Source organism: Phocoena sinus, chromosome 1 (assembly GCF_008692025.1).
Source record: "Phocoena sinus isolate mPhoSin1 chromosome 1, mPhoSin1.pri, whole genome shotgun sequence".
NCBI classification, from domain to species: Eukaryota; Metazoa; Chordata; class Mammalia; order Artiodactyla; family Phocoenidae; genus Phocoena; species Phocoena sinus.
Genome location: NC_045763.1, coordinates 87,218,786 through 87,232,808, shown reverse-complemented (window position 1 = coordinate 87,232,808; position 14,023 = coordinate 87,218,786). Strand labels below are relative to the sequence as shown.

General features: G+C 33.5%; 1 protein-coding gene across 2 annotated transcripts in view; it reads left to right on the top strand.

Moving 5' to 3' along the window:
• Positions 1-14,023, top strand: part of DPYD (dihydropyrimidine dehydrogenase) — an 828,512-nt gene that overhangs the window by 221,786 nt on the left and 592,703 nt on the right. For both annotated transcript variants that reach the window (XM_032630437.1, XM_032630445.1), the window contains exon 5: positions 860-1,021. In XM_032630437.1, the coding sequence (XP_032486328.1) occupies positions 860-1,021 (162 nt within the window). The remainder of the gene's footprint in view (positions 1-859; positions 1,022-14,023) is intronic.

Here is a 14,023-nt window from a genome sequence, read left to right as displayed (position 1 = left end):
TTGTGGAGCATGGGCTCTAGGCGCGTGGACTTCAGTTGTTGTGGCTCACGGGCTCTAGAGCGCAGGCTCAGTAGTTGTGGTGCACGGGCTTAGTTGCTCTGCGGCATGTGGGATCTTACTGGACCAGGGATCGAACCCGTGTCCCCTGCATTGGCAGGCGGATTCTTAACCACTGCGCCACCGGGGAAGTCCCTAGAAATTCTTAATGAAACGTAAAGGATTCTAAGCTAATCTATAATAGTCAAATGTGTGGAAGGGAGCGATTAGGGATGAACTTGTTAAGGTTTAGTCCTGTATAATGAGTTTCGTCTGCATATTTGGTTAATAGGATGTTACTGAAGGAGGATAGTCAACAAAGAGTGTCACAGTACATAGTATCCATGGACAGGCCAGAAGAAATGAAGGGAAATAGAGCCCTGGTTGCTTTTAATTTGGTTAAATGGAGGATAACCTGGATAACCTGAGCATAATCTTTTTTTTTTTTTCTTAAGGTTTAGATTTTAAGCTTGTTCAAGCAATCTACCTAACTAATCTTTGTTAAAACTGAAAATAAATATTTATAGCAGAATAGAGTTAGATGCCTTGTGAAAGAAAAATAGTTACAGAACATTCATATTTTAAATTTTGACTACCAAAATTATTCATTTATCAGTATGATGTATATTGAATACTCCTATATATTACTTTGCTAATAATTGCTTTATAGCTCCTGATGATGGTAAACAGTATTATAACCTCTGCATCTTATACATATCTTGATTTCAGTCCAATAATCTAATAGAAAAAAATAGGTCATAATTTGAATGTTTAAAAGGTACATTGTTACATAAGAAAATTTTATTTTATTTTATTTTTGCAGAACTATTATGGAGCTGCTAAGATGATTTTTTCTGATAACCCACTTGGTCTGACCTGTGGAATGGTATGTCCAACTTCTGATCTTTGTGTAGGTGGATGCAATTTATATGCCACTGAAGAGGGACCAATTAATATTGGTGGATTGCAACAGTTTGCTACTGAGGTATGTAAGATGTATACATTGTTCCCCTCCCCCCAAAGCACAAAAATCTTAAAATAACTTTAATTCTTGATGCTTTGTTGATATCCAATATTTTTAGTGTGATAATACTGGTAAAGTGAAAGTGTTTTGTGCCATAAACAGTATTTTTATTCAACAACTTGGCTTCAAAAATGAAATTTTCTAAAACCATATGTCAATTTAATTGTAATCCCAGAGGTTATTAAAAAACTTTCACTGAAAATTATATGAAGTGGAGGATCTGAAAATGGGATATATTTATTAACTTTACATTGGAGTGTGGATAGGAGCCCTCATTATGAAAAGACTATCTTGCTTAACTGATTCTTTTTCCAGAAACTGTCTTTAATCTTTACAGCTTGAAATAATGCATCAGTATTCTTCTGTAATATTTTTTGAGTAATAGAGGTTGTAGAATTATCAAACACCCTGAAACTGAATAATATTCTTTAACATTAGCTTTTGTGAATTTATGGATTAAAAGCCGGTGTGTTATTTGAATGCAAATTTATAATGAAGTAATATGAAAACATTTTGTCCCTATTTATCCTGTAAGTTTGTGCCATGTCTTTCTCTTTTATGAATCCTTTTTAAATGACTTTGATTCTCTGGGACATCTTATTCTCTCTGGGGTCTCCTTTTTGGAGTCAACTACCAGGTCAGTTCCCATGTATCATTTAAATGACCAGCTTATATGGAGGTTCCAGTAAAATTTTGTAATCCTTGGTGTCCAGTTGGCTAGAATACCAAATTAAATGCCTGTCAACACTAGATTTTTAGTTAATGACTTCCCTGTCTGATTTTGTCAACTTAAACGCAATATATTCTTTCTTTTTAGGACCCTTCCCATAGTATCCCTCAAGCTTAAATTTCACTTTGCTTTTAGTAATAAATCAGGGTTATTCCCTTCCTGCTTTCTGACAGGTTAATTCTAAGGAAGGGCTCCTGGGAATGAGAAAATAGAAACAATTTGAGGTTGTGAGTTGTTGCAATAAATTCTTGGATTTAATTTCTTTTCCTACCAAATTCAAAATTGCATTAGGCTTACCTGACCAGTGCAAGGTATGATCTTTACAACCTGAGAAAATCCTTAGTTGATGGAGAAGATTCACTTGAATTCTTCCACATTTTTCTTTGGGGACTCATTGCCTCTTCATTAAAACAGGGCAAGCTTGCAAGGATGTAGTAAGTAAAAGGTCACATAATATGTATACGAACTAACACTGCATTTCAAAACAAGATGAGTTAAAATAATATTGTTAGTTTGTCAGTGACCTGACAACAGAGAGGGAGAAGGCGAAAGGGGGAGAGCGATAAGGAAAGGGGAGGAGAGGGGGAGAGAGAGAGAGAGAGAGAGAGAGAGAGAGAGAGAGAGAGCGCACGCGGGAGAGAGGAAACAGAGAGAGGGAGAGAAAGGGGAACACCATTACTCTGAGAACTCTCACTTGGTTTTAATGAGGTTACTACCACTGCTTTCCAAAGCAGTCTGTTTATTTAAGACATAGCATAGATTAGAATGGCATTAAAATTATTTTAAGTGACTCATGGAATTTAGATAGGAATGTATCTTATTACGTTCCATTTTTACTTTGTATTACTGTGTCTTCAAATATATCTATCAAATCATAAATAAAAATCTCCCAGTGGAACTATATAGAAAAGCTTTCCATTCTTTTTTTTTTTTAAGTTGACTACTTAGGGCAAGTTATTGTAGAGAGTTCTGTGAAAGGGTTGTTTACTTAAATTTACCCAACTGTCATAGCTGTGAAGGTAAGCAGAAACAGACTCACAGATATAGAAAATGAACTTGTGGTTACCAAAGGAGAGAGGGAATGGGGGGGACAAATTAGGGGTATGGAATTAACAGATACAAACTACCATGTATAAAATAGATAAGCAGCAAGGATATACTATATAGCACAGGGAATTACACTCATTATCTTGTAATAACCTAAAATGGAGTATAATCTGCAAAATACTGAATCACTATGCTGTACACCTGAAACTAACACTAAATCAACTACACTTCAGTTAAAAAAATAAGCAAAATACAATGAACTAATTGACTTCCAGTGAAAAGAAAAAGTATAAATATTTTAAATAATATTAAAATAAAAATATTAAATTATAAATAACAGTATACAAAATACTGTTATTCTTTCAAACTAATAAACTATTGACGTGAATACTTAAGTCAAAGTGGAACATGATGCAAATAATTTCATGTTTTGGTTGTTTGATAAAACGATGATTGATTTTTGACCTTTAAAGAAATATAAATCTATTTTTCAGCCAAATTAAGCAAAGGTTAAGAAAGCAGAGTAAAATAGTATGATATTTTTCAAAATTGTTTTTCCTATAACTTATGTTATTTTTAAAATATCAACTCTGTAGTCTGCCGTTATCATTTAAATCCATATCTTACACCTTTCCATTTGAACATGGGCATATGATTTGGAGGGACTGTGGTAGAAAAGGAATAAATCATACAAAGGATAGCATGAGGAGAATCAGGAGACCAGCTACTCAGCTACTTTCTTTTGGTCCTGTATTGTCAGTCCTTTGCTGTCCTCACATCTGCGGTGACCTTGCTTCATACACTTTTGTGTGCTTGTGGGACAGACAGGCTACAGGGTGATTCCAAATCTCTCTTGGAGGCAGTTTTTCCTAGTTCAGTTAGGTATAATAATAGTGTTTCAATAAAACAATTTTGGAAATAATAGTTTGCCGTGGATTTTCTTATCAATTTCATCAGGGTCTTAAAAATTTCTCTACAAAAATGTAACACTTGAAAATTTTATTTTAAAATGTGTTTGATCATTTAGTTGAATTTTTAAGAAATCATGTATTTATCACATTTAATAAACCAACTAGACTCTCATTACCTCTCAAATTTAACTAATGAATTGTTGCAAAAAGATAGTGAAATAAGGATGCATCTTTCTACTCATTTCTAAAGTTTGAAAAACAACTATAAGTAGATAATTAGCTGCATGTCAAATCACTTCCCTTTTACTGATGTTAAAGAGTTTTAGAGACAATTTAGAAAAATTAAAATTGAAAGTCCAAGGTTCTAAAGTTTGACTCTAAATCTTAAAGTGAATGAGGTTCAGAGGATTAGTACTTAAGATTGCTTCCTCAATTATGAATTTTTAGGAATACATTAGATTATGAAATTGGTATCTAAAAACAATATCTATTAGTCCCAGTAAATGTTTTATGAGATTATTTTAATACCCATTACGTATACTGTTTTGTGTGGCATATACTTCTTGACACTGTACTTTTAGTTTATTTTCACATTTTCAGTTAAGAATGGAACTGACAAACGGAATTCCAGACTAAATCAGGTGACTCACTGAGAACAGAATTACTCTTTAGATTTTTCTCTAATTGTATCTCTCAGCAGGTTTTTTATATCACCTCTCATTTGTAATACCCAGTTCTTAGCCCACCATCATATAATATTTATATACCATCATATACTATTTATATACCATCATATACTATTTGTGTTTATTTCTATGTTTTATTGAGTAGGCACAGTTGAAATCAAATTGACCAGTGCTTATAATATAATAAAAAAATACACTGATATGATTCAAGCAGCCAGGTATTATGAGGCTACATTAAGTAACCTAGTAAAATTACTTAAATGACATCAATATTTATATTTTGTTAAATGCTGCAATAAATACTTTAAAGAATTGTGAATGAAGAAGGAACATGACTACTTGAGTTAGTGATTATTTTAATAGGACAAATATTATTTCTACCATATATTCATCTTGAACATGGAGTCACTGAAAGCCTTAAACTTTTGCCTTCTACAGGTATATTGGAGTAGAATATAGACACACATACACTAATAAATAATAGAGTACTGCATGTCCTCTCTCAAATAATGTTTTTTTGTGATGCATCCCATCTATCAAATAGATAAGTAGAGAACAAATAAAAAATTTAGGTGCAGTCCTCATATTAAAATCAATTATTAAGAAAAAGTACATAAACTGAAATGTGAGATTGGATATACTCTGTTATGTTGATTGCTTTATAAATCAGTTAATAAAACAAATGACCGAGATACTTTGGAAAGTGAATGAGAACACTATTAATAATTAATTCAGGGCAACAGAAACAAACCAGGACTATACCAGGAAAACTGGCTTGTATAAACACCCACTGTATTAAACTCCCACTAGGTAAGGATTCAGTTAATCAAACAAACATTGATTGAACATTGATTAGAATTAAGTGTTGTTGTAGGCTGCTTCTACATACTACATGTCCTGAGAAACACTGTAGTTTCTCAGGAAATAATACAAACCAACAATGAAATTTCATAACAAACTTGATAAGGCATATGCATTTACATTAGCATCCTTGGACTAATAATCCAACCTTCATTATTATTATTATTTTTTGTTAAATGGTTTATTTGAGATTTTTCTCATTTCTTGAGGTAGGCTTGTATAGCTATAAACTTCCCTCTTAGAACTGCTTTTGCTGCATCCCATAGTTTTGGATCGTCGTGTTTTCATTGTCATTTGTCTCTAGGTATTTTTTGATTTCCTCTTAGATTTCTTCATTGAGCTCTTGGTTATTTAGTAATGTTTAGCCTCCATGTGTTTGTGCTTTTTACGTTTCTTCCCCTGTAATTGATTTCTAATCTCATAGCGTTGTGGTCAGAAAAGTTGCTTGATATGATTTCAATTTTCTTAAATTTACTGAGGCTTGATTTGTGACCCAAGATATGATCTATCCTGGAGACTATTCTGTGCACACTTGAGAAGAAAGTGTAATCTGCTGTTTTTGGATGGAATGTCCTATAGATATCAATTAAATCTACCTGGTCTGTCATGTCATTTAAAGCTTCTGTTTCCTCATTTATTTTCATTTTAGATGATCTGTCCATTGGTGTACGTGAGGTGTTAAAGTCCCCCACTATTATTGTGTTACTGTTGATTTCCTCTTTTATATCTGTTAGCAGTTGCCTTATGTATTGAGGTACTCATATGTTGGGTGTATATATATTTATAATTGTTATATCTTCTTCTTGGATTGATCCCTTGATCATTATGTAGTGTCCTTCCTTGTCTCTTGTAACATTCTTTATTTTAAAGTCTATTTTATCTGATATGAGTATTCTACTCCAGCTTTCTTTTGATTTCATTTGCATGGAATATCTTTCTCCATTCCCTCACTTTCAGTCTGTTATGTGCCCCTAGTTTTGAAGTGGGTCTCTTGTAGACAGCACATATATGGGTCTTGTTTTTGTATCCATTCAGCAAACCTGTGCCTTTTGGTTGGAGCATTTAATCCATTCACGTTTAAGGTAATTATTGTTATGTATGTTCCTATGACCATTTTCTTAATTGTTTTGAGTTTGTTTTTGTAAGTCCTTTTCTTCTCTTGTGTTTCCCACTTAGAGAAATTCCTTTAGTATTTGTTGTAGAGCTGGTTTGGTGGTGCTGAATTCTCTTAGCTTTTGCATGTCTGTAAAGCTTTTGATTTCTCCATTGAATCTGAATGGGATCCTTGCTGGGTAGAGTAATCTTGGTTGTAGGTTCTTCCCTTTCATCACTTTTAGTATATTATGCCACTCCCTTCTGGCTTGTAGAGTTTCTGCTGAGAAATCAGCTGTTAACCTTATGGGAGTTCCCCTATATGTTATTTGTCATTTTTCCCTTGCTGCTTTCAATAATATTTCTTTGTCTTTAATTTTTTCCAATTTGATTACTATATGTCTCAGCATGTTTCTCCTTGGGTTTATCCTGTATGGGACTCTCTGCACTTCCTGGACTTGGGTGGCTATTTTCTTTCCCATGTTAGGGAAGTTTTCAACTATAATCTCTTCAAATATTTTCTCTGGTCCTTTCTGTCTCTCTTCTCCTTCTGGGACCCCTATAATGTGAATGTTGTTGCATTTAATGTTGTCCCAGAGTTCTCTTAGGCTGTCTTCATTTCTTTTCATTCTTTTTTCTTTATTCTGTTCCACAGCAGTGAATTCCACCATTCTGTCTTCCAGGTCACTTATCTGTTCTTCTGCCTCAGTTATTCTGCTATTGATTCCTTCTAGTGTAGTTTTCATTTCAGTTATTGTATTCTTTGTCCCTGTTTGTTTGTTCTTTAATTCTTCTAGGTCTTTGTGAAACATTTCTTGCATCTTCTTGATCTTTGCCTCCATTCTTTTTCCGAGGTCCTGTATCATCTTCACTATCATTATTCTGAATTCTTTTTCTGGAAGGTTGCCTATGTCCACTTCATTTAGTTGTTTTTCTGGGGTTTTATCTTGTTCCTTCATCTGGTACTTAACCCTCTGCCTTTTCATCTTTTCTGTCTTTCTGTGAATGTGGTTTTTGTTCCACAGGCTGCAGGATTGTAGTTCTTCTTGCGTCTGCTGTCTCCCCTCTCTAATCTTCATTAATTTTTGAAATTTGGTTTTGGAGATGATAGACCTTAGTACAAAGGATAGGATCAGGTAGGGGGAAAATGTAGCATCATAATACTCCATACTTGCATAGCACTTCAATGCTTTTTTATAATATCTCACTTTAAAATGTTGAAAAACAACCATTAAGACATGTAAGCTAGCCAATGTTTTTCCCATTTGGGGCATGAGGAAACCAAGGATCAAATTGATTAGAAAATCATAGTTTGTTAAACAAACTCCTTTAGCCCTGGACAGTGTTAGGTACTTTACTTAGAACTTGACTGATACTCAAAATAACCCTCTAGGTAAATGTTATCACCCTCATTTTTTTTGTATGAGTAACAAGAAACTTACACAAGTTCACATGTAATAAAGGGCAGATCCAGAGTACAAAGCATCTAATTCCCATTATTTCACATACTGTCACTTGTCCCGCCTAATGTTATAAGTCATTGATACAAAGTCAATGTAAACTTGGGTTTTCTGGCTGCAGGCTCACAGTGTTACACCTTGTTGACTCAGCCACAAATACCTCAGTCACTATACCTTACAACTCACAAATGAGGTCACTGTACCTCATTTTCTGTTAGATATGAAGCAACTATATTAAAATAGGTTGTGTAAGACCAACACATATGGCTTAGTTGTTTTCTTTATTTATGTATGTTACCAGGAAGCTTTTGTTTTTTCTTTTCTTCTTGCCATTGAAGGATTATTATACAGCCAGTATTCAGGTTTCATGGGGCCTGAGATGATAAACTTTGGGTTCCTTCTTTGAAGAATTACACAAAAGTACTGCTACAGATTTAAAGGCAGGGCCTTGGAAGGGACCCGTGTAATTGAGAGCCCTGAAGTTTAAGCTTTTACCTAAAGTTTTATATTAATTAGGAAAACCTAAGCCTGATTTTGTGATAACTGGTCTATAAGTACATTTAAGAATGAGTCTACCACATTTATGATACAGTTTGGCAAACTGGTCAATAAGATCTGCTAGTTCATGTGTATAATCTAAGATATGTTACCATGATAATGGATGATAACCACTATTTATGTATAATAACCAATATTTATGGCTAATGCCTTTTGCAGTTTATCTATAAATAGAATATGGATTAGCGAATAGTTGTTAGATTTGATGACATCTCACACTTGCCTTATTGTCCCAAACTTGTATCATCTTTGAATAAAATTTCTCCATACCACTCCTATTTGAAAAAAGTGTTATCAATAGTTTGTGAATACTGTTCATAGAAAAGAAAAAAAAAGTATTTCTGAGAGAAATAAGAAGTACTTGAAAGATATGCATTAAAGAGTAATAAAATCAATAGTTTGTATAAATAAAATCAAGAGGGCTGCTCTTGGGGATGCAAACACAAGTAATGCCTGTACAAGCTTCATTTGTGTCTCTCCTTTTGATCTTAATGCAATGATTAATAGAAAGGAATAATGTCTTGATAAAGATATTGGTAAATATTTGACATTCTTTTCCAAAATCTTTAGAAATCTATTAAACATACTCAGTGCAGGGTTGGGGGGTGAGATGAATTTGGAGATTGGAATTGACATATATACACTCTTGATACTATGTATAAAATAGATAGCTAATGAGAACCTACTGTATAGCACAGCAACTCTATGCAGTGCTCTGTGGTGACCTAAATGGGAAGGAAATCCAAAAAAGAGGGGATATATGTATACATATAGCTGATTCACTTTGCTGTACAGTAGAAACTAACACAACATTGTAAAGCAACTATACTCCAGTAAAAATTAAAAAAAAAATACTCAGTGCTGGCACAATGATGAATAATTAAACCTGCAAGATGGATAAATAGTTAGATGATTTTCATCACAACATTTTAGTTTGTCTTAAAACTATATATTAGTATCTGGAGTTTTAGCACATAAAAATACATTCAGAGATTTGGGGCAATAACATTGAAATTTACCGAAATCACATGGTTATTAAGATTTGCTATTAATGTTTTTTGAATTTTTTTTTATAAGTTCAAATATATATACTCTTGTGGGCACCTTACAGTGTAGAAGGATGGACTTTCATTCGTTTGAATCTTAACAACTTAAAAATATGTATTTTTTTTTGCAAATATATTTGATGAGTAGTAGTATAAAGTAGTACAAAGCAGTAATAGTGTATCAGCATGAATCACTTGTAAGAGCCATTATGCTGGGAGTTAAAATTTAAATACCCGTTTGCTCCAAAGCGTAACTATAAATGAAATATAATAAGCACACAAGAAAAGTTAGTAGCTGAACTAAAAAGGAAGGTAAATACCTTTTGGGGCCAGAAATGGTATAGAAATATTCAAGAGTAAACAGGGGACTTGGGCCACTGTCTGCTAGGCTCTGCATAAGCAAACAATCAGGGGCTGCTGGGGAGTTTGACTGGTGTGGGATAATAAGTACCAAAAACATTATGCATCGTAGAGGACTGGATTTACCTAACCCTGGTAGAAAGTTTAAAAAAAAATAGATGCAGGGCTAGTGCTTATATGAAGCTACAAAGATAAGCTATGAAAGCTGTGCCCCAGTGTTTTGGGCATGTGCCTGGTGGCCCAGTAACTTGCTTCTGTGTTATCTCTAAATATCACCTGGGGACTGGAGCCCTGGGCTTCCAGTTAGAGACCTGTTTCTGCAGTGGGGTAGAGGGAGAGGAGTGATGCTGGGTGGAGGCCACTGTATACTGTACATAAGAAGCAAGAGGGTAAGTGCAAAGACAGAAAACTTTGTCTCAGAATAAGTCTGGAACAAAAAGTCCAAAGCCACATTAAAAAAGCTAATGCTGCCAGTGATAATCAAAAGACTCAACCTATAGATGATTTTGTCCTAATGAAACCAAATACTACCACAATCAGGCCTTTAAAACAAATAGAAAATAATATCCATAAAAATAAGGTAAAATTATGAAAAAAAAACAATGAATTTGGTATGAAAAATAGTTGATTGGAAATATTCACTGTAGTAAAAATACCAGTAAAAAGTTAAATTTAGAAATGGAATAGAAAGAGATTGGTGAAGAGCAGCCTTAAGGCAGTTATGGTAGAGAATTTTCCAAAAGAAAGGAAAGATGTAAGCCCCTCACGATTATAATATTGTGAAATACCAAAGACCTCAAAAGAAGCAGCTTCCAGAAAAAGAGAAAACAGATTACTTTAAAACCAAACAACATTTAGACTGACCCCAGACTTTTCATCAGCATCCATAGATGTTAGAAGCCAAGAACACTTTTTATAAAGAACTAAGATAAAGAACTGTATTTCTCCCTTAACAATACAAGCATGAGTAAAGGTATTTTAAGCATTTAAAATCTAAGGTGACTTATTACTCACCTTGTTATAAGAACTGCTAAAAGTTATTTTTCAGCATGACTGAGACAAACTTGGAATGAAAGAGAGATGTAAGAAATGATGGTGAGGAAATAAGCCAGAAAAATATGGTGGTAAATAAAATTATTGACTGTAAGGTAATGATAACAACTCATTTTGGGGTGTTAAAAAAGATAGAGATAAAATTTTATATAAAATTGACAAGGAAGGTGTTTGAGGTGGGTGTGGTAGAGCACAGTTAAGGGTGGTAAGGGCCTTTTGTGTTGGGAGGAGAGAGATACTTGATATCTCTCTTCAATGTTTTAAAAACATTGAAATATCTATGTTAAAAATTAAAAGGTAATCACAAAAAATATAGAAATACCACCTGTAACTTCTAAGAAATCATAGAATCAAAGAGGGGTGGGTGGGTAGAAAACTTAATCCAGTGAGAGACAGGAAAGGAAAAATAAAAAATGAGAGAGAGAAGCAAATACAAAATATGGTAAACAGGAAACACAAAGCAGATAGTAGAAATACGTACAAATATATAATTAATCATAATAATGTATTTATTAAGTTTACTTATTAAAACGTAAGTGACTTTATTATGGATTAAAAATAAGTACTCCAAACAGCTATATGATGTTTAAAAGAGAAAGACCTTATCAGATAACTTGAAAATAAGGTGGTTGAAAAAAGCAATACCTTGCAAGATAGTAACCATAAAAAAGTTAATGTAGTCATATTCATATGTAACAAAAGTGGAATTTTAGGGAACGTGTACTAATAAAAATAAAGAGAAAAACAAGTAATGAAAAGAAGAATAAATGTCTTAAAAGTATAAAATTCATAAACTTACATATACATTACAATATGGCCTTACTCAAAATTTGTAAGATTTTTTTGAGTAAAGTTTATTAGATTGATTTAATAAATCCAGAAAGGTTCCTGTACCCAACTAATGTAGAGTGAGTGCATATAGATATATATGTGTGTGGACATATATTGTTAACAAATAAATACATACAGACTGCACTTTTCTACAACACAACTAAATTGGAAATCAAAAATAAAAATATTGTCAAAATGAAGGTAATAGCAACAAATTTAAAACACACATTTGTAAATAGCTCATGGGTTAAAGAGGTTATCACAATAGAAATTATAAAATATTTAGACCTGAATGACACAATTTCCATTGACAACCTGTAAAATGTAGCTGAAGCCATTTTTACATGAAAATTTATTGTGTTAAGTGTATATAACAGAAGAGATAAAGATTATATATAAGTAAGCAGGTTTCATTTCAAGAAGCTAGAGAGAGAGGAAACAGGTGGAGGAGGCATGTGTTGGTGGTAGATGTGGAAAAAGTAGAAGAAAGAAACTGAAAATAATAGAAAAATAATGAAATAGAACATGAGAGCAAAAATAATGGTGATCTACAAAGAAAACCTGGCTCTTTGAAAATAGTTTAGTAAATGATTATCTGGCATATCACATAACAACCAGTACATTTCAATTTTGGCTGCCTTCTAATTACTGTTCTTTTATTATTTTATTGACCTGCTTATAAGTAGTTAACCATTACTGCTGTTTCTTGAAAAATCATATTAAAAATCAGTTGAAGCTGACAGGATGGGGGAATGATCTCTCCAGTCTACCATGTCTCCATCACTCTCTGTTGCCTCCCTGCTCTCTTTTTGTCCCCAGCAAGCTGTAGCGTGGATTGCCTGACCCCCGGCAGCTTTATTTTCCAACTCCAGCAATGAACACATATTTGAGTGACTAACTAGGTACTAGGCAGTGTCTGGGTGCTAAGGATACAGTGATGAACAAGATAGGAATGATACTAGCCCTCAGGGAGCTTATTGCCTAGTGAGAAAGAAAATAAAGCAAGCAAATTACAATGAAGTGCGGAGAGGGGGCAGTCAGACAATACTGTGGGAGCCAGTAGCTAGGAACCCTAACAGATAGTCTAGCAGGGAGGGGAAGCTGAGTTGAGAAAGTGAAATTTAAACCGAATCCTGAAAGGTGTTCATCAAGTATGGTAAAGTTGGGAGTGGGTGAGAATTCAAGGCACAGAGAACAGCATGAGCAAATTCTGAAGGCAAATGAGTGCTTGCACTGATTAGTTTGAACCTACATATGATTTTGGATCAGTAAAGTTGCTCATAACCAAAGTACACACACCTATGTTTTCTAATTGTATTTTGTCAACTATTCAATTCAGTTGTAGCCTTAAATCACAAATAGAACATATAGTTTAATCATAATAAAACTATGAAATATAATGTAGAATAATAAGTTAGGAATCAGTTCTGCTGTCTATAAAATGAGCAATGATACCTAACTTTAAAGATTTTAGGGCTGGAGATGTAAATGTTAAGCACCTACGTGAGTGCCTTATAAAGAGAAAGCATTAATCCCGGGAGGTTATCATCATTGATTTATTCAATCTTCACAATAAATTGTTGAAGTAATTATTACTCTCTTAATTTTAGAGCTGACATTTAGAGAGGTGAAATCCTCTCCACAATAACATGTGTCATTTTTTTAAGATTTGGCTAAGGCGTTATCTTTCTTCCCTTCTGGGATAACATTTCTTTCTCACCAGCTCCAACAGCACCATGTATAAAAATGAACCCTACACATGGACAGATTGCATTGTAATAATTTTTCTATATTTAAGACATATGAGTACCCTGTTACCCAGGGAACTACTGACTGGAAGGTCTGTGTTTGTCTTATTCATACTAATATAGAGGGCACATAAAGATATTTACCAAATTAAGGTGGAAATTTAATGGAACAGAATATTCTGATTTCAAATTACACAGTATTTTTACCATGCCAGCGATGTCTCACAATAATGTCTATTTTAATAATAAGAACATAATGAAACAACATTTTTTAAGAATCACTAATGCATTAATAATTTTGATAACTAAAAATTTGCCATAGCATGAAGTTTTCCTTATTTCTCATGTGTTTGAAACACAGTTCCCACTTTTGGTGTCCCTTGTTTAATTGTGGTGAAGAAACTGTCAGACAGCCCAAGAATATTTCTTTTCTAAGGATGAGTGCGGTGAATAGTATGTACTCAGTACTTCCTTTGACTTCTTTCACAAAAGGAAGCAAGTTACAAAGAAAATTACATAGAAGCATCTCCTAGAAGGCATGTAATTTGAGGTAACTTACTTTTGGATGCACAAATAACAA